Source organism: Heteronotia binoei, chromosome 11, assembly GCF_032191835.1.
Source record: "Heteronotia binoei isolate CCM8104 ecotype False Entrance Well chromosome 11, APGP_CSIRO_Hbin_v1, whole genome shotgun sequence".
In the NCBI taxonomy this organism is placed as follows: Eukaryota; Metazoa; Chordata; class Lepidosauria; order Squamata; family Gekkonidae; genus Heteronotia; species Heteronotia binoei.
The window spans coordinates 7731702-7750213 of record NC_083233.1 but is presented as its reverse complement, the minus strand read 5'-3'; the positions used below and the strand labels follow the sequence as shown (position 1 = coordinate 7750213).

The 18512-nt window shown below is 50.2% G+C and overlaps 1 protein-coding gene across 1 annotated transcript in view; it reads left to right on the top strand.

Annotated features, from left to right (window-relative positions):
- Positions 1–1251: 1251 nt before the first annotated feature.
- SLC16A2 (solute carrier family 16 member 2) overlaps positions 1252–18512 on the top strand; it is a 159386-nt gene continuing 142125 nt past the window's right edge. The window contains exon 1 of the mRNA XM_060249105.1: positions 1252–1492. Coding sequence (XP_060105088.1) covers positions 1252–1492 — 241 coding nt within the window. The remainder of the gene's footprint in view (positions 1493–18512) is intronic.

Genomic DNA, 18512 nt, shown 5'->3' with positions numbered 1-18512 from the left:
CACTCTGTGTCACATAAGAACATAAAAGAAGCCATGTTGGATCAGGCCAACGGCCCCTCCAGTCCAATACTGAGTCACATAAGAACATAAGAGAAGTCATGTTGGATCAGGCCAGTGGCCCATCCAGTCCAACACTCTGTGTCACATAAGAACATAAGAGAAGCCATGTTGGATCAGGCCAGTGGCCCATCTAGTCCAGCACTCTGTGTCACATAAAAACATAAGAGAAGCCATGTTGGATCAGGCCAGTGGCCCATCCAGTCCAACACTCTGTGTCACATAAGAACATAAGAGAAGCCATGTTGGATCAGGCCAGTGGCCCATCTAGTCCAGCACTCTGTGTCACATAAGAACATAAGAGAAGCCATGTTGGATCAGGCCAATGGCCCCTCCAGTCCAACACTCTGAGTCACATAACATAAGAGAAGCCCTGTTGGATCAGGCCAGTGGCCCCTCCAGTCCAACACTCTGTGTCACACAGTGGCCAATATATGTTTGTGTGTATATATACACACACACACACACATACATACATTACTGTGGCTAATAGCCATTGATGGACCTCTGCTCCATATTTTTATCCAATCCCCTCTTAATTCTAATGATTCTAATTGAGGAACAAGCTGTCAGACACCGGAGCAGGCAGGCTGTTTTCACGCAGCTCGTGCTGCAATTAGAATTATTCTGCCGGGCCTCCTTCTTTTTTTTTTTGCTGCTCGCCCCTCCGCCACAGAACCGTCTCCTTAGGGAGGCGACTGCAGAGCCGCAAGAGCACCGCAACGCCGGCCTTGCAGCAGCCAGTTCCTTCGGGGGCCTTTTGGCATTCCCCCCCCCGCCCGCCCCTTCGGTGCATTTGCAAGCGGAGCATTTTTTGCACAATCCGCATATGCTGCCTCTTCCCCGCCCGCCAGCCGTGCAGCACACGAGGCACTGCGAGCACGTCCTGCTAGCGCGCTGCCTGGCTTCGCGAGGGCCGAGGGGAGCTTTCCCGGGCGGCCGGGGGGCTCCTTCCCGGGAGGAAGCGCCGGGCCCGCCTGGAGCCCTGGGCAGGCCCGCCTCCCTCCCTCCCTGGCGGAGCGGGGCTGGCGCGCCGAGGCTTCGGGAGGGCGGAGCTGGGGGCGGCCGGAGGGGAGGCGGCGGCGGCGGCGCAGGAGGAGGCGGCGGCAGAAGCAGCAGCGGCAGCGGCGGCGGGGGCGCGTCTAGCCGGGCGGGCAGCGGGCGCGAGTGCAGGCGGGCCCGAGGCCGGCGGCGATGGCGCTGCAGAGGCCGGGGGCCGTGGAAGAAGAGGAGGGCGAGGAGGGCGGCGGGGGGCCGGGCGGGCCGCGGGGCTTCACGCCGCCCGAGGGGGGCTTCGGCTGGGTGGTGGTGCTGGCGGCCACCTGGTGCAACGGCTCCATCTTCGGCATCCACAACTCCTTCGGGATGCTCTACGTCCTGCTGCACGAGGAGGTGGCCGGCGGCGCCCCCGACCCCGCGCTGGAGTTCAAGACAGGTGAGCCCGGCGGCCCCCGCCGCTTGCCTTGGCGCCCCCTCTGCACGAGGGGCCCCTCTCGCTCCCGGGGCCGAGAACGGGCTGGCTGCAGCCGGACGGGGCAGTGGGGAACTGCCGCAAATGCAAGCGCTGATGTCTGGGGCCAGCGGCAGATCCCAGCCCCGGAGCCCCCGGGAGGCCCCCGAAAGGCTCGGCTGGGGCGGGAGCTCTCCCTTGGCCGGTTGGCATCTGAGGCAAGGAGCCTTGAAAAGCTGCTCGGTCTCCTTGGTGCTGCGGCCCCTGCTGTGGACCGAAAGAGCTCCCGGCTGCAACTGTGTCGGAGGAGTCAGAGAGCAGCCCGGGAATGGTGGGCGGGGCTGCGGGGCTCCCCCCCCCCTTTCTTTTTTGCTGTCAAGCATATTATTGTCTTTTTATTAATGATATTATATAACACATTGTCGTCCGGGTGGCCCATGCATAGGTGAAGAGTAAGTCTGGTGGTTCCCAGTTGCTGGCTGCCTTGGGTGAAGTGGGCCTGGAAGCTGGTTGGGAGGGGGGGAGAATGCCCAACTCTCTCCCCTTGGAATTAGTGGTGGGGTTGCTTTCGCGCTTCATTTATTGAGGTTTTCAAAACTTCTTTTCCATCTTAATTTGTCTTCCTTTCCCACCTTCCTGTGTAAGGAAAAGCAAACGCCTTGTCAACAAGATTTAGTGAAACTGTGCTGAGGCCCCAGATAGAATTGTGGTACCTGCCTCGCATCTTCTTGTGTGAAGGGGAAGAGTTGTGCGCCCTCCCCCTCTACGGTTTCCTGATTGCAACTTCCTGGGGGAGAGGAGAGAGGGGGCACATGGGGTAACTGTGGTCTGGGGGCATTTGCTGCCTCCCAGATCAGATTTCGGGAATAGACTGAGCAAACTGTGTCCCTGGATCTGGGTTTTCCAGAGTAGTCCCAGTAGTTCTCGCATCCCCCAGAAATGGCTGGCCTTGCTTTATGAATTCGTTATCTGTCCTTCGAGCTTTAAAAATGGTCGCTTCGTTCTTGTAGCTGTAGCTTGAAAAAGAACACGCACCTGCAAAGAAAAAGACTGTGCACCCCAGCAATCCAAAGGTGGATGGATGCTCCTCTCTTGAATGCCATCAGGTGCAATATGTCTAGTTGTTTTCTAATGTGTAAGAGTTTCCGTGCCAAGAAAACAGCCTGGTGCCTCATACGTATATTATTACGTGCTTTGCATTAATTGCTTATGTAGACTGCAAGGTCGTGTGTTGCCTCCCCCCCCCCCCCATTTTGGCCACCTCCTGCATAGTTTCTCAGATCCCATGGAGTGTTGCTCCCAACTGGAACTTGAATTGCCTGTTTGGGTTTCTGCGATCTAAATCCTGCTGTATTGTTACTTTAAAAGGATGTCTCCCTCCATTGATTGCATTGATGTGCTCTGGGAAATCACTCTTGAATCTTGGTGAGACCACAAATAATGTAAACAAATCCTCAGATCTTGCAATGCTGCCTTGTCAAGAAGCCTACAAACGTTACTACTACTATTATTGGTCTGTAAGGGGCTTGCCGGCATGTGCACACACACAAGTAGATCATTCCATATGGTGTTAGTGTCTTAGAAGCAACATGAAACAAGTCCAGTGGCAGCTCAGAGACTAACGACATTTATTCTGGCTATTTCCCCTTGACTGGGAGTTCAGCACAAAGATGGCTTGAGCAATCTATGCTCACGTCTTACTAGGGCTGTTTCGCACATAATACAGCCGCAAACCCAAGCTGGAATCCTGATTGTTTATATCTGACTGCTCTACAAACACAAATTCCTGTGTCTGCCCTGCTTCATTTTCTTGTTTTGTTTCCCCAACAGTGAAAGATCCGTGTATGTAGCTGCCTCCATCTCGGGATGGGGCGGAGGCGGGGAGGAGGCTGGGAAGGGAGGGTGTCCACCTTTGACAGCCAGATGAGAGGGGAGGGGCTGTGACTCAGTGGCAGAGCATACCTGCTGGACACATCGGAGGTCCCAGCTTGAATCTCCAGTTAAAAGGACCAGGCAGATGGTGATGCGAAAGACCTTTCACCTAACCCTGGAGAGCTGCTGCCAGACAACGCCGATCCCAAGGGCTGGTGGCCTGGTTCAGCGGAAGGTGCACAGAGGCCTCTTCCAGCCTGTAGCTTCTCTCCTTTGGCTTATGTGTGATCGGGGAAGGTCTGTGCTGTAATGCAAGGATCTGTTCTGGTCTCATCTGCTTTGGCTTCCTCCGTCTCAACACCTGCAATGCACACTGTGAACTGCTTACAGGTTATGAGTAGTGTCTGATTAGCTAATAAGAAGGTCACTGTATCAACACAAATGTTTTGCTCACAGTGCATCCTTACGATGGTTCTAGGACAGTGTGTGTAAGCGCCACAATATTTTCAGTTTCTCAGCGGGGCCAGGGGTTGTCAGGAAAGAATAAGTGAAGCTGACTGGTAGGATTTGAACTCATGGCTCCTAACGCAGTGATGGAAGCGAAAGGGTTGCACTGCACATCTCCACAGGAGTCACTGCTCTCTCATGGAAGTCCCTGGGGAAATCGGCACATTGGTAGGCATCCTCTACCCAGGGCTAAAATACGTTGCATTGCATTGTCGTTACAGGAAATAACTGTGTGTGTGAGTAAATTAGGCCAGCTGATGTCACTCTGAATAAGCCTCTTCTTTGGCTAGTTGACTGTGCGGCAAGGATGCTGGCTTCCGAAGAGTGATGCAGTGCCCACCAGGATTGCATCCTTCTAAGCGGCCTTGTGCGAGGGGTTTATGAAAGGGGTGCAGCTTCTGCCAAAGCAAGTTTGCCAGGTTCTCATCTATGGTTTAATCAAATTCCTGAATGAATTGGCTGTCTGGATCTTGACTACTTTTAAGAGCACAAGAAGCTGGCACTGGAGGTTTGTTGTGCTTTTCTCAGGAAGGGTTCTTGCAGCCAGCCATGTACTTACCGAAGCCTCACTTCCTTGCACAGCAGGGCCAGAGTGGCAGGCCTTAGGCACACACCATGCATGTGCCATTCAGGAGTGGGGAATGCCGAGAGCTGTCCATTCAGACAAGCAGTAGTTTTCCAAGGCTTCCTTCCCAGGCCTTCTGTCTGGGCTTTGTTTGGGGTAAACCTGGCGCTTTTAGTTTGTGCTCTGCCACTGAGCCAATGACTTGAAAGTCTCATTCAGCAGCAGTGTGTGTGCCGATGTCTCTGGGCAGTGAATGGCTCAATCTTAATTGACAGGCAGTCCATGAAGGGAGAAGGGGATGTATCTGCTTGATTTGTTGTATGTCCCAGGAGTCCCTGAAAATCCCACCCACCTATCATCATGAGAGATGTCTGGCTACTGATTTAATCACCATGTTCCTCCAAGGCAGTGGTCCCCAACCTTTTTGGCACTAGGGACCAGTTTTGTAGAAGACAATTTTTCCACGGACAAGGGGGGCGGGGCAATGGTTTCAGGATGATACGATTGTGCACTTTATTTCTGTTAGTCTGGTGTAGTGGTTAAGTGTGCAGACTCTTATCTGGGAGAACCAGGTTTGATTCCCCACTCCTCCACTTGCACCTGCTGGAATGGCCTTGGGTCAGCTATAGTGGTGAAGTGAGAGGACTCTTATCTGGGAGAACCAAGTTTGATTCCCCGCTCCTCCACTTGCACCTGCTGGAATGGCCTTGGGTCAGCCGTAGCTCTCTCAGGAGTTGTCCTTGAAAGGGCAGCTGCTTTGAGAGCTCTCTCAGCCCCACCTACCTCACAGGGTGTCCGTTGTGGGGGAGGAAGGGAAAGGAGATTGTGAGCCACTCTGAGACTCTGAAATTTGGAGCGGACGGCAGGATATAAATACAATGTTGTCATCTTATTATTAATAATAATAATATATCAATATATTATGAAATAATTATACAACTCACGGTCCGGTTGCTAACAGGCCACAGTCCAGGGCTTGGGGACTCGGGTACTGGTCCACAGACGGGGGCTTAGGAAGCCCTGCTCTAAGGATTACAAAGTTTCTCCTCTGTGGTGTGCCTTTCAAGGGGTCAGTGTGTTCCTGTCAGAGCTGTGGAGGTATCTGATTAACTGCTGGCTTTCGGAGTTGCCTTGACTCCTCTCTTGCAGGCGCATCTGGTTTGGCTTCAAATCCGTTTTGCACCTCACACTGTCTGCTTGAACTCAACCTGCAGCTCTCCATTTCAAGAAGGCAACTAGGTGTGGAGTTTGGACTTTTCTGTCATACTTTGAAATAGCATTTTTTCACCCCCTTCCTTTTTATGTGGAATGTTGAGCTGTAGAGAACTTGAAAAGTTGGTCCTGATTTCGTGACAGTTTGCTTGGGTCTAATGAAAAAACCCCAAGTATGAATGGCTGTTTTGTTTTTGTTTTTTTTAAAAACAATTTTAGCTAATGACAGCAAGTTTCCTGTTTTCAGGTAGTTAGAAGACAAAATTTATGTCCCTTTGAAGTTGCTTGTGTGAGCAGCCCCGGGGCTACCAATAATTCTACTGATTCTTGAAGTTCCCAGCCTTTTTAATGTGGAATCCCTAAATACAAATTTACTTGGTGTAGCAACCCACTACAAGCTTGCTACCCACTATTGGGTTAGGATCTGCAGGTTGGGAAACACTGCTCAAAATAAACCTCCTGTCTCATTTTTAAAGAGAGGAGTCTGTCTAGAAAGAGTTGCAAAGATAGGCATGTGGTGTTTGTAACATAGGAGGGGCATTGTGGTGGCCTGTTTTGCTAGATGTTCCACATGCTCAGGTGACGCTGGGCCTTCTTGAAAGCTGAAGCTGGCAGGGCAGAGGGAGGGGGCAAAGGGCAGGGCTGGCTTCTCCATGTTTCCCTGTTGGCCATGTTGAAGAGCTACAGAGAGGCCAGTGGGAGAGTGGAGAATGCAGGCTGGGCCTGAGAGTTTGTTGCTGGAGAGATTGTCAGGATAGAATGATGAATGTCCTGAAATGATTTTTTTAAAATTGCAGTTAGTTAACTGTGCGATAGTAGATATTGTATGGATTTGTATGGAAAAAGTTAAGCTTTTATTTTGGTTTCTACACTGTGCTGAAAAGCCGATATCGTAGTCAAGATTTTTTCCTATGAGGATACATTTCATAATCTAGGGTCTGTACAGATGCCCTGTTTGAGCCAACACAGGAGCTCCCCAAAGCTGGATTTAAATTGTGCATTCAGATCTGCACATCTGGGTCCTGCCTCACTCCCACCCTTATGTCATTGTCCAGCACCTTAAAAAGCTACAACTTATAAAGGTAAAAGGTAAAGGTAGTCCCCTGTAAGCACCAGTCGTTTTGGACTCTGGGGTGACATTGCTTTAACATAAGCGTAAAGTATGCTGCGGGCTGCCCCGGCCCCCGGATTTTCCCATCCAGGGCTAAGCCCCCGCTGGGCAATCAACACAGGACTTGGGGCTTCAAAGGCATGAATGGGATGATAAAGGCTGTGTGTGATTTTCCTTCTGAGCTTCAAAGTCAGTGAATGACTTTATGAATGACTTAATGACTTTACAACCCAAGCTTAGCTCCTTAGAAATGCTAATTGAGCTTCCCCTGGGCCAGAGACTAGGTGTCAATCTTCAGCTACAGACGTCCTGCAGTACAAAAAGAAGTCACAGCCCTCATATCCCAAACTAGCCAGATCTCATCAGAGTTTGGAAACTACACAGGAATGGCCATGGTTAGTGCTTGGAGGGAAAGCTGAGGCTGCTGTGCAGAGGAAGACAGGGCAAACCACTTCTGCTTGTCTCTTGCCTTGAAAGTCTCATTAGGTGGAAAAGACAATGAACCAATCAGCCTTGGATAGGGCAGCAATTGTCAAGATAATAGTGGCACTCCTTCCCCCTCCACTTTTAATGCACCAACAGCCCGACCGCAGGCTCTCTTTGGAGGACAGTATTCCCTCTAAGCTGATTTTTAGCCTCCAGCTCACACATTTTAGTCTTGACTCAGTAAAAATGGCTCTAGAGCACAATAATTTATGCAGTAGCTCACAACTTTAATGCCAGTAGCTCACAAAGCAGAGTTTTTGCTCACAAGACACTGCAGCTTAGAGGGAACATTGTTGGTGGATTCAAAATACTTGCTTGGTTCCAATTTACATTTGGGGGGGAAAGTGAGATTGGGTGTGGCCATGAAGATCAGAGGCCTTTAAGAACAAAACCTGAAGCCAGGGGCACCGTTAAGAACCGACCAAGTTTTAAGTGCTGTTGGTCTTATGATGTGAGCCATCCTGAGCCCATTTTGTGGGTAGGGCAGGATATGTTGAATACATGAAATGAAATGAAAGTTTGATTTCTGAGTATAAGCGAAAACTGAATGATTTAGGTGTCAAGCCTCGGTATCAGCAGCAGCTGTAAACTGTAGCATATACTGAACCCAACACATAGTTGGTGACAGCCAGTTTGGTGCAGTAGTTAAGTGCGCGGACTCTTATCTGGGAGAACCGGGTTTGATTCCCCACTCCTCCACTTGCACCTGCTGGAATGGCCTTGGGTCGATCATCACTTTTGCAGGAATTGTACTTGAAAGGACAGCTGCTGTAAGAGCTCTCTTAGCCCAACCTACCACACAGGGTGTCTGTTGGCGGGGGGTGGGGGGGGAGGTAAAGGAGATTGTGCGTCAGGGCCATCAGAAAGCAGTGGGGGAAGGGAAATGTTCCCCTAAAGCTTTTCTGTATTGCCTTTTACTGTCAAATTTGTGACCATTGGTTTGTCCTGTGCACATGATGTGTATATTTGCAGATCTTAAAGTGACTATTCTAAAAGAGAATTTCAAAAACAGGACACAGCAAGAGACCTCTGAGATACCACTATAACCACTGGCCAACTCCCACCTTTTCCTGGGTTTGGCCTGGTCCATGTTTTTTTGGGGAGGGGGTGCTCCCTAAATTTATGGGAAGGGAGCTTCTCCATAAATTCATAGGTAGTGATAATGGAGGCCCCTCCCTGTGATGTCACTGGATCAAATGTTTCTGGCTGGACCCCAGCCCCCCCCCCCAGGAAATTGAAAACTCTACGCCCCTGTTTTCACGGCAGACTTTTTACGGGGTGGTTTGCCACTGCCTCCCCCAGTCATCTACACTTTCCCCCCAGCAAGCTGGGTACTCATTTTACTGATTTCGGAAGGATGGAAGGCTGAGTCGACCTGGAGCCGGCCACCTGAACCCAGCTTCCTCTGGGATCGAACTCAGGTCGTGAGCAGAGGACTCCTACTGCAGTACTGCAGCTTTACCACTCTGCGCCACGGGGCTTACTAAGTAGTAGCAAATCTCCGAAGTGCTTCCCTGTCGCCTTTTGGGAAATGCCTCCCATGCGCTTGAGTGGTCTGACTGCTCCTCTGGAGCTTGCGTGGCCCGTCCCTCTCCCGGCAGTGGGGTGCATGCTGTCTGATCACCCCGGGGCGCCGCAGACTGTGCTGGCTTTTTTTCGGAGCCACGAGGCTGCTGCCCCAAACTGCCTGTCTGTACTCAGTTTAGGACTCCCTTATCTTTGTCTGTTGTGTTTCCATCCTGCATTTTCTCCAGGGAGTTCAGCAGGGCACATGTGGTCCTCTCAGCCTCATGCAGGAACCCAGGGAAGTAAGGCTGAAAGAGAGAGAGCCTGGCCTCAGACTGCCTGTTTGCTAATATCAATTGGGGTATGTAGGCAGGAAAATGGCATCTCCCCCCCCCCCCCGCCCCCGCTCCAAGCATCAATACTGTGATAAACTTTGGATCCCCCCTGAGGGGCAGATCAGCCCTTGTTATTGTTTTGAAAAGTCCCATTGGGCCAATGGTGGGGAGTGGGATGTCATCTCACCTGCCCAGTCAGCCCAGTTTGGTGTAGTGCTTAAGTGCATGGACTCTAATCTGGGAGAACTGGATTTGAGTCCCCGCTCCTCCACATGCAGCTCCCGCAGTGACCTTGGTTCAGTCACAAGTTCTCTCAGAACTGTTCTCTCAAGAGCAGTTCTGAAAAGAGCTCTCTTAGCCCCACCTACCTCACAGGGTGTCTGTTGTGGGGAGGGGAAGGGAAAGGAGATTGTGAGCCACTCTAAGAATCTTTGGACTGGAGGGCGGGATATAAATCCAATATCTTCATCTACCTCACAGGGTGTCTGTTGTGGGGGAGGAAGGGAAAGGAGATTGTAAGCCGCTCTGAGACTCTTCGGAGTGGAGGGCGGGATATAAATCCAATATCTTCATCTACCTCACAGGGTGTCTGTTGTGAGGGAGGAAGGGAAAGGAGATTGTGAGCCGCTCTGAGACTCTTCGGAGTGGAGGGCGGCATATAAATCCAATATCTTCATCTACCTCACAGGGTGCCTGTTGTGGGGGGGGGAGGAAGGGAAAAGAGATTGTGAGACGCTCTGGGACTCTTCGGAGTGCAGGGCGGGATATAAATCCAATATCTTCATCTACCTCACAGGGTGTCTGTTGTGAGGGAGGAAGGGAAAGGAGATTGTGAGTCGCTCTGAGACTCTTCGGAGTGGAGGGCGGGATATAAATCCAATATCTTCATCTACCTCACAGGGTGTCTGTTGTGAGGGAGGAAGGGAAAGGAGATTGTGAGACGCTCTGAGACTCTTCGGAGTGGAGGGCGGGATATAAATCCAATATCTTCATCTACCTCACAGGGTGCCTGTTGTGGGGGGGGGGGAGGAAGGGAAAAGAGATTGTGAGACGCTCTGAGACTCTTCGGAGTGGGGGGCGGGATATAAATCCAATATCTTCATCTACCTCACAGGGTGTCTGTTGTGAGGGAGGAAGGTAAAGGAGATTGTGAGCCGCTCTGAGACTCTCCGGAGTGGAGGGCGGGATATAAATCCAATATCTTCATCTACCTCACAGGGTGTCTGTTGTGGGGGGGAAGGTAAAGGAGATTGTGAGCTGCTCTGAGACTCTTCGGAGTGGAGGGTGGGATATAAATCCAATATCTTCATCTACCTCACAGGGTGTCTGTTGTGGGGGGGAAGGTAAAGGAGATTGTGAGCCGCTCTGAGACTCTCCGGAGTGGAGGACGGGATATAAATCCAATATCTTCATCTACCTCACAGGGTGTCTGTTGTGGGGGGGAAGGTAAAGGAGATTGTGAGCCGCTCTGAGACTCTTCGGAGTGGAGGGCGGGATATAAATCCAATATCTTCATTTACCTCACAGGGTGTCTGTTGTGGGGGGGGGGAGGGAAAGGAGATTGTGAGCCGCTCTGAGACTCTCCGGAGTGGAGGGCGGGATATAAATCCAATATCTTCATTTACCTCACAGGGTGCCTGTTGTGGGGGAGGAAGGTAAAGGAGATTGTGAGCCGCTCTGAGACTCTCCGGAGTGGAGGGCGGGATATAAATCCAATATCTTCATCTACCTCACAGGGTGTCTGTTGTGGGGGGGAAGGTAAAGGAGATTGTGAGCCGCTCTGAGACTCTTCGGAGTGGAGGGCGGGATATAAATCCAATATCTTCATCTACCTCACAGGGTGTCTGTTGTGGGGGAGGAAGGGAAAGGAGATTGTGAGCCGCTCTGAGACTCTTCGGAGTGGAGGGCGGGATATAAATCCAATATCTTCATCTACCTCACAGGGTGTCTGTTGTGAGGGAGGAAGGGAAAGGAGATTGTGAGCCGCTCTGAGACTCCGAGTGAAGAGCAGGGTAGAAATGCAGACTCTTCTGCTGCTGCTACATGCAAGTTGCTCAGGCCAAGCATCCTCCCATCATGGGGGGGAGGGAAGGGAGCTCCCTGTTTGCTTTTGGAGCACCCGGGGACTTTGTTAAAACAAAAACATCCGAGCCGTGGATAGCCTGTGTTGTGTAGTTTGGCACTCCCTGCGTGTGGGTTGCACCCTTTCAAACTGCAGGAGGAGCCTTGCCTGGCCAAATGTTTCTCAATAGATAAAACTCCCTGCTTGTCGAAAGCAGGTACCTAACCAGTGATAAAGCACTTCTCCTTGACATGCTAATGTTCTGCACGTGGGGAATTGTTTTGCTTGGAACAGCATTCCATCAATTCCCACCAAATCTCACATGTGAGAGAGAAGCGTTCTTTCCTAGCTTAAGTGCCCAACTGTCCATGTGCAGTGAAGTTTTTTTTTAAAATGCGGGAGCCTTCTCTCCTAGCCACCTCCAGCCGCATTCTGAAGTACTGGGTTTGCAGCCCAAGCAGAGTGGGCAGGAGGCTGACTTGGGGTCTTAATCCCTGACTGTAACTCTGCCCTTATTATCAGCGAGAGCCCTGCGAGAGCTCACACAGTTCCGCAGGGCCTACAAAACGGCACTCTTCCATCATGCTTTTTCATAATGACATCTACAGCGATGGATTGGGCCCAGAAACACCACCAGTGGCTTGCCTGGGACCTCCAGAAGTTTAAAAATCGACCAGTCTGATTACCACCACCAATATCGTGTTGCTCGGATACATCGAATTAGCACCAGATGTTTTGTTTTAATGTTTTAACGTTTTATATTTAATATTATTTATATTTACTGTTAAATGGTTGGGCATGCTGTTGCAGACCCTCATGCTGTTAGCCGCCCTGAGCCTTAGGGGGAGGGACGGTGGCTCAGTGGTAGAGCATCTGCTTGGGAAGCAGAAGGTCCCAGGTTCAATCCCCAGCATCTCCAAAAAAAGGGTCCAGGCAAATAGGTGTGAAAAACCTCAGCTTGAGACCCTGGAGAGCCGCTGCCAGTCTGAGAAGACAATACTGACTTTGATGGACCCAGGGTCTGATTCAGTAGAAGACAGCTTCATATGTTCATATGTTTTGGGGAGGGATGGTGGCTCAGTGGTAGAGCATCTGCTTGGGAAGCAGAAGGTCCCAGGTTCAATCCCCGGCATCTCCAAAAAAAGGGTCCAGGCAAATAGGCGTGAAAAACCTCAGCTTGAGACCCTGGAGAGCCGCTGCCAGTCTGAGAAGACAATACTGACTTTGATGGACCAAGGGTCTGATTCAGCACAAGGCAGCTTCATATGTTCAGGATAGAAATTAAATAAATAAATAAGTAAATAAATTGCAACCGTTGGATTGAGAAGCTGCTGATTGGAAAAGGTTGCCAGGATGCTTATTTTTTGGTTTGCCGTTTCTGGAAAAGGTCTGCTTTCTTTTTCTTTAATGATCTCAGACTTGTTTTCTAGTAAATGCCATTCTGTCTTTTGATGCCTGCCCTAGGCGGAGCACGGGACTGGAAACGGCATGAAGCACATCCTGAGCCCAGCTGTGCCACTGGCTCATGGCCTCAGTCAAGTCACCCAGCCTTAAGCATGCACGTGTTTGTGTTTTGTGTGTGCGAATGCGGGACGTGCCCCAGAGGCTAATGCCTGTCAGTGGATTGAACGACTGAGCTTTTGGAAAAAATTCTTTTGCGATCTACGCGCCGCATACAAGCTGTATTCCCTTAGGTTAAAGAGTGACTCAAGGTGCAAATCCAGCCCAGACAATAAGCGAGGGATACATGGTTGCTTTCTCTGCTCACATTTTTGTGGTTTTTAGAGGGCACATTTAGGGTCAGGCTTTCAAAGCAGTCCCATGCCCAGAGAATACACAGTTTCCTACATTAAAGGAATATACCACACAGCCTATGGAAACAAGGGAAGCTGCAAAGATCAGCAAGTGCTGCTGTGAATCTCCAACACGCCCTTTGGAGGAACTGCTTGTGCTCTCTTCCCAGCTTGGGACCCCTGTTTGAGTTGCAGAGAAATGTCTGGAAAGAAGCTGCAGAATTGCTCACCACTTCTCTCAAAGGAGGCTCGTGAAGGCCAAGCTGCAGAGCCTGGGTGATGTGCTGGAGTGCATGGGGGTGTCAAGTGGGCTGTGGAGCAAGTGCCGAGTGGCCCTGAGGGCGAGGGGATAAATCCAGTCTCCTTCTCTGCTGCTGCAGTCCAGTGAGGTGCCATATGGCACTTGCCTGGGCCAAGCCAATGACGCAGGGACCACCTGGCTGGTTGTAAGCATCAATGAAGGGAGCTTGCCCGCCTCCTGCAGTGGCCCCACTGGCCAGCACCCATTGTTGGTGCCCTGGCAAGGCCTGAGCTGAGTAGCCCGTGCTTGCCCTTGGCTTGCAGGAGCCCTGCAGGCCGTGGCCCCCCGCTAGGAGCCTTCACTGTAGCTCAGGGGTCCCCAGCCTTTACAGGAGGCACCTTTGGAGCGCTGGCACTGGGTGGGGGGCACAGTCACAAAACAGCCACTGCAGGAGGCAGAGCCAGCCACAAAGTGTCTGGGAGGGAGGTTGTAACTCTTCCATTTTTCAGGCAATAGTTCTTTTGAACAGGATGTCTTTTTAAAATGAACACATTGATTTAAAAATATTCCATTGCACACATCTGCACAGATCCTCAGGCTGTGCGGCAGCTGTTGCTGCCAGTTTGGTGTGGTGGTTAAGTGTGCGGACTCTTATCTGGGAGAACCGGGTTTGATTCCCCACTCCTCCACTTGCACCTGCTAGCATGGCCTTGGGTCAGCCATAGCTCTGGCAGAGGTTGTCCTTGAAAGGGCAGCTGCTGTGAGAACCCTCTCAGCCCCACCCACCTCACAGGGTGTCTGTTGTGGGGGAGGAAGGGAAAGGAAATTGTGAGCCGCTCTGAGACTCTTCGGAGTGGAGGGCGGGATATAAATCCAATATCTTCATCTACCTCACAGGGTGCCTGTTGTGGGGGAGGAAGGGAAAGGAGATTGTGAGCCGCTCTGGGACTCTTCGGAGTGGAGGGCAGGATATAATTCCAATATCTTCATCTACCTCACAGGGTGTCTGTTGTGGGGGAGGAAGGTAAAGGAGATTGTGAGCCGCTCTGAGACTCTTCGGAGTGGAGGGCGGGATATAATTCCAATAACTTCATCTACCTCACAGGGTGTCTGTTGTGGGGGAGGAAGGTAAAGGAGATTGTGAGCCGCTCTGAGACTCTTTGGAGTGGAGGGCGGGATATAATTCCAATATCTTCATCTACCTCACAGGGTGTCTGTTGTGGGGGAGGAAGGTAAAGGAGATTGTGAGCCGCTCTGAGACTCTTCAGAGTGGAGGGGGGGGATATAAATCCAATATCTTCATCTACCTCACAGGGTGTCTGTTGTGGGGGAGGAAGGGAAAGGAGATTGTGAGCTGCTCTGAGACTCTTCGGAGTGGAGGGCGGGATATAAATCCAATATCTTCATCTACCTCACAGGGTGTCTGTTGTGGGGAAGGAAGGTAAAGGAGATTGTGAGCCGCTCTGAGACTCTTCAGAGTGGAGGGCGGGATATAAATCCAATATCTTCTATCTTCTTGCTGGAGCAACTTTTAAAAAAATCTGCACAGCCAATTGGATCAGTAAAACCTCGTTTAGCCCCACCTACTTTCTGAAAACACTTGGTGGGTGCCCTGGGTACCACGTTGGGGACGCCTGCTAGAGGTAAAATGGCCAGTCCACTCCTGGCAATGCAGAATCAGCCCCCCTCCAGTGTTCTGAGTCTGAAACCCTTCGCTTCAGAGAAGCTCTGGGGGTGTCTTGCCCTGCCTGTGAGAATCAGAAAGAAAGCACCTTGCAGTCTTCACTGCCCAGCGGCTTTGCAAAGGAGGCTGCTGCTGCTGTTCCCATTTAGTAGATCCCACATGAAGGCTGAGTCATCAGAGTCATCCCATTCGAGGCAACCTGAGTCATCAGAAGCCGATATGGGGCTCAAACGTAATCGAATGCTCTCAGTTCCCAGTATTCTCAGGGGCTCGTTCTCTTCTGCAGATGGCTGTTTGCAGGGTGGGAACGTGTTTTTGTCACAAAGCACCCCCCCCCCGCCCCCGACAATGGGTGAGGTCTGTAATAAAGTTCTTTCCATAGGGGCTCACTTGGGCATAGTATTGAGAATGGTAACCTTGATGGCCAGATGAGACTGCTTCTCAGACTGCGCTTGGTCACACTGGCCATGCTAGGAATTCAGTAGGCGTTAGCTGGGATGGTGAGCTGTCTACCTTGGAGCCCTGTGCCCCCACCTTTATTTGCTGAAATCCTCCGGATGCGACTGAAGCTCTCTTGCTTAATGTTTAATTTTTTTTTTCATTTGCTTTGGAAACAGGAACTGGCATCTGGGCTATAAAATGTGTCTGCTCATGCCAGCGGCTGAATTAGTGACATTTTGTCTCTGTCTTCCTGCCAGCGATTTCCCAGCCAATCCCAGGTGCTTCTCCATCACAGCAAATGATGCAGCCGGGGCTGGGGTGGGGGTGGGGGGGGGGCTGTTCTTCTCAAGACGGTTTCCCTGTGCCAGTTTTTAAGTAGATATGGCCGCACATTTAAGAACAAAGATGTAGTTAGATAATTAAGCTCCCTGGATTTTTTGCGCAGAGTAAATTGGCAGCTGAAAAGTGTTTCCTTGCAGGACGTGTTGGCAGAGGGTTTTTATTGCAAAGTGCCAAGCATGGGGTGACTCTGGGGATCAGAGGTGCACATCCAACATTATATTTAATTTGTCTGTGTGCTGGAAGAAGCAACAGAGATGCAGCAAATGGGCAGACGGTGTTGGGAGAGCAGGCAGATAAATAAAATGTCTGCCAAGGTACCTCATTAGGTTCAGCTCCATCCTGGATAACTCAGCGTGCAAATTACTGTGCCATCTTTTCTCAGTCTCAGCTGTGTCGTATTTTGTTTCCTCTGTAAAAACTGGATTCCACCCCCACACATCTAAATGAAAGGGAAAAAGAAAATTGCCTGCTGCTTTTAAAAAAGTTATCTCTTCTGCCATTCATCTGTCTGAAAAGGCCCTGAGAGGAAGCAAAAGCCAGTGCTCTTCTTTGCACCAGAGATATTCAAGTGGGGCACCAAGGCTGTGCGGAGACTCTGGGTAGCTTTTTCTGAATTGGGACTCGGAGTGCGAGTTCAGGATCCTGAAGACTGGGATGATGCCAAACCAATAGGGAACATGAGAGGATTTGCGGGGGGGAAGGGGAATCTCATTTTCCTCTCTATCCCCTCCACACACTCTCTGCTTGTCTGCTCTGCTCTTCCCTTGGTCCCTTCTTTTGTCTCCTAGTAACATTATTCCCCCTCCTCCCACCTACTTGCTTCACTTTATTCCTCCCCACCAGTGGCTCCTGTTTTCCTTCCTGGCCCCTCTCCCCGACACAACCCCATATCCTCTTCCCTTTGCCTTTCCTGTTCCTTACTCTCGTGCCTTTCTACTTCAGGCGCTTCAGTCTAAAATGTCACTCAAAAGTTGGAGGATTTTTTCCTGTGATGTCTAGACACATGCAAACATTTATTTTATGTGGGAAAATTAATCACTTCTCCCATAAAAAACTTTTAAAAGATTTTTCCGTAAACTTGGGAGTTCTCCAGTTGCGCAGAAGCCCCCTGCCCTACTTCTGAGTGCCCCCCCCTTCTGCAGATTTTGTGATCTGCCAAGGAAGAGCCACACATGGGATTCATACAGTTGAGCTGATTGCGACAACAACAAAACCACTGTTTATGTAACTGAATTTCACAGATGGGGTGAGCCTGTGTCTGGATTGCTCATGTAACTGGCTGGGACAGAAGAATCCTTCCACATGGGGTCACTTTGCTGGCTTCCATGCAGCTTGTGTAACCGGAAGGACTCTTTTCTCTCCAGCATGGGTCTAATCCTGTAGAAACGTGAACATCATTGATTTGAAAACTGCTGCTATATGGTTGGAGGGGGGAGGGAATCAGTTTCTTACAAGGGATCTGGTCATATTAAAACTTGCCTGCCTTTGAGCCCCACCAGCTATATCCAACTTGAGATTCAAACACAGAATTTCATGAATCTGGCATATATCAAGGGCATATAATTACAGGGTTTTTTTTAAAAAAAAACCTCAAAATGTTTCATCTAAACCTTTAGGTGCCACTGTATTTGGTGTATATTTACTATTTATGTAGTTGTAGATTTTCCGGGCTGTGTGGCCGTGGTCTTGGCATTGTGAGACCTGATGTTTTGGCAGCAGTTGTGACTGGCATCCTCAGAGGTGTAACCCAGAAAACTGGAGTTCTCTCTGACCCAGTCACAGTTGCTGGCGAAACGTCAGGTCTCACAATGCCAAGACCATGGCCATATAGCCTGGAAAACCTACAACGAGTCAACGACTAATGAACTCTGGCCATGAATGCCTTCGACAACATAATATTTATGTAGTGTTTGAGATCCTGCCCCCCGCCCCCGCCCGGTAGACTCGAGGCTGCATCCTGTAATAATCACAAAGAAGTAGGAACCAGGTCCAAAACCATATAATGATAACTGGAGGGTCTGTACTTTATCACAAAACACAGAAAACAGTTTTCTGAGCTCTCACATGCTGAGAAGAGATCAATTAATGGTGGGTGCTTTCCTCATCTTGCTCATTATTTGCACCTATTCCTTTCCCCCTGTGTAGAGTATCCTTTGCCTACAAAACAGCAGCATAAACCACATGGTTGAGCCTTGCAATTAGTGAGAGCTCATCATGATACATGCAGAGTTGCTTCCTTCAAATAAGGAATCTTTCAGAGCTGGAGGCCACATGCCAATGCTACTGCCCTGGCACCTAAAACGCCCAAAGCACTCATCAGTGGACTTTGCTTTTCTTGCAGGCTCTGTGCCCTTGAAAGGGGCATCTTTGCACCCTTCATTATGATCTGCTTGACGGTATAAGACGGAGCTGAATGCCAGACTTAGCTGTGTGCATTGCTCATCTGGTCCTTCTCTACCCTTCAGAATCCTATTCTGTCAGGGAGCCTCACGCGGTCAGGTTCCTTTCAGATTCAGTAGTCTTGGAAGGGTCTCAAATTGATTCTGAAATGTGGGTCTGTCCAACTTCTTTGTTTTGAGGTTCAGCCATACCTATTCGATCATAGACATTCAGCTTCACTGCGGGCGTGCTTTTGCATTTCCAGTTTGATCTTTCTCTTTATTATTGATTGATTCTAAGGTTGCTAAGACAGAACAGCAGGTGAATTATAAATGTCTCACATATAGCAGAAAGAAATGAGGGGGAGAATGGTTTGAAGGGGTTCCTTCCCAGGCACTATTATGGGGATTGGGAAATGTAACTCTTTTGTGTTGCCTCACTCAGGTGATATTTCTCATATTTGTCCCTG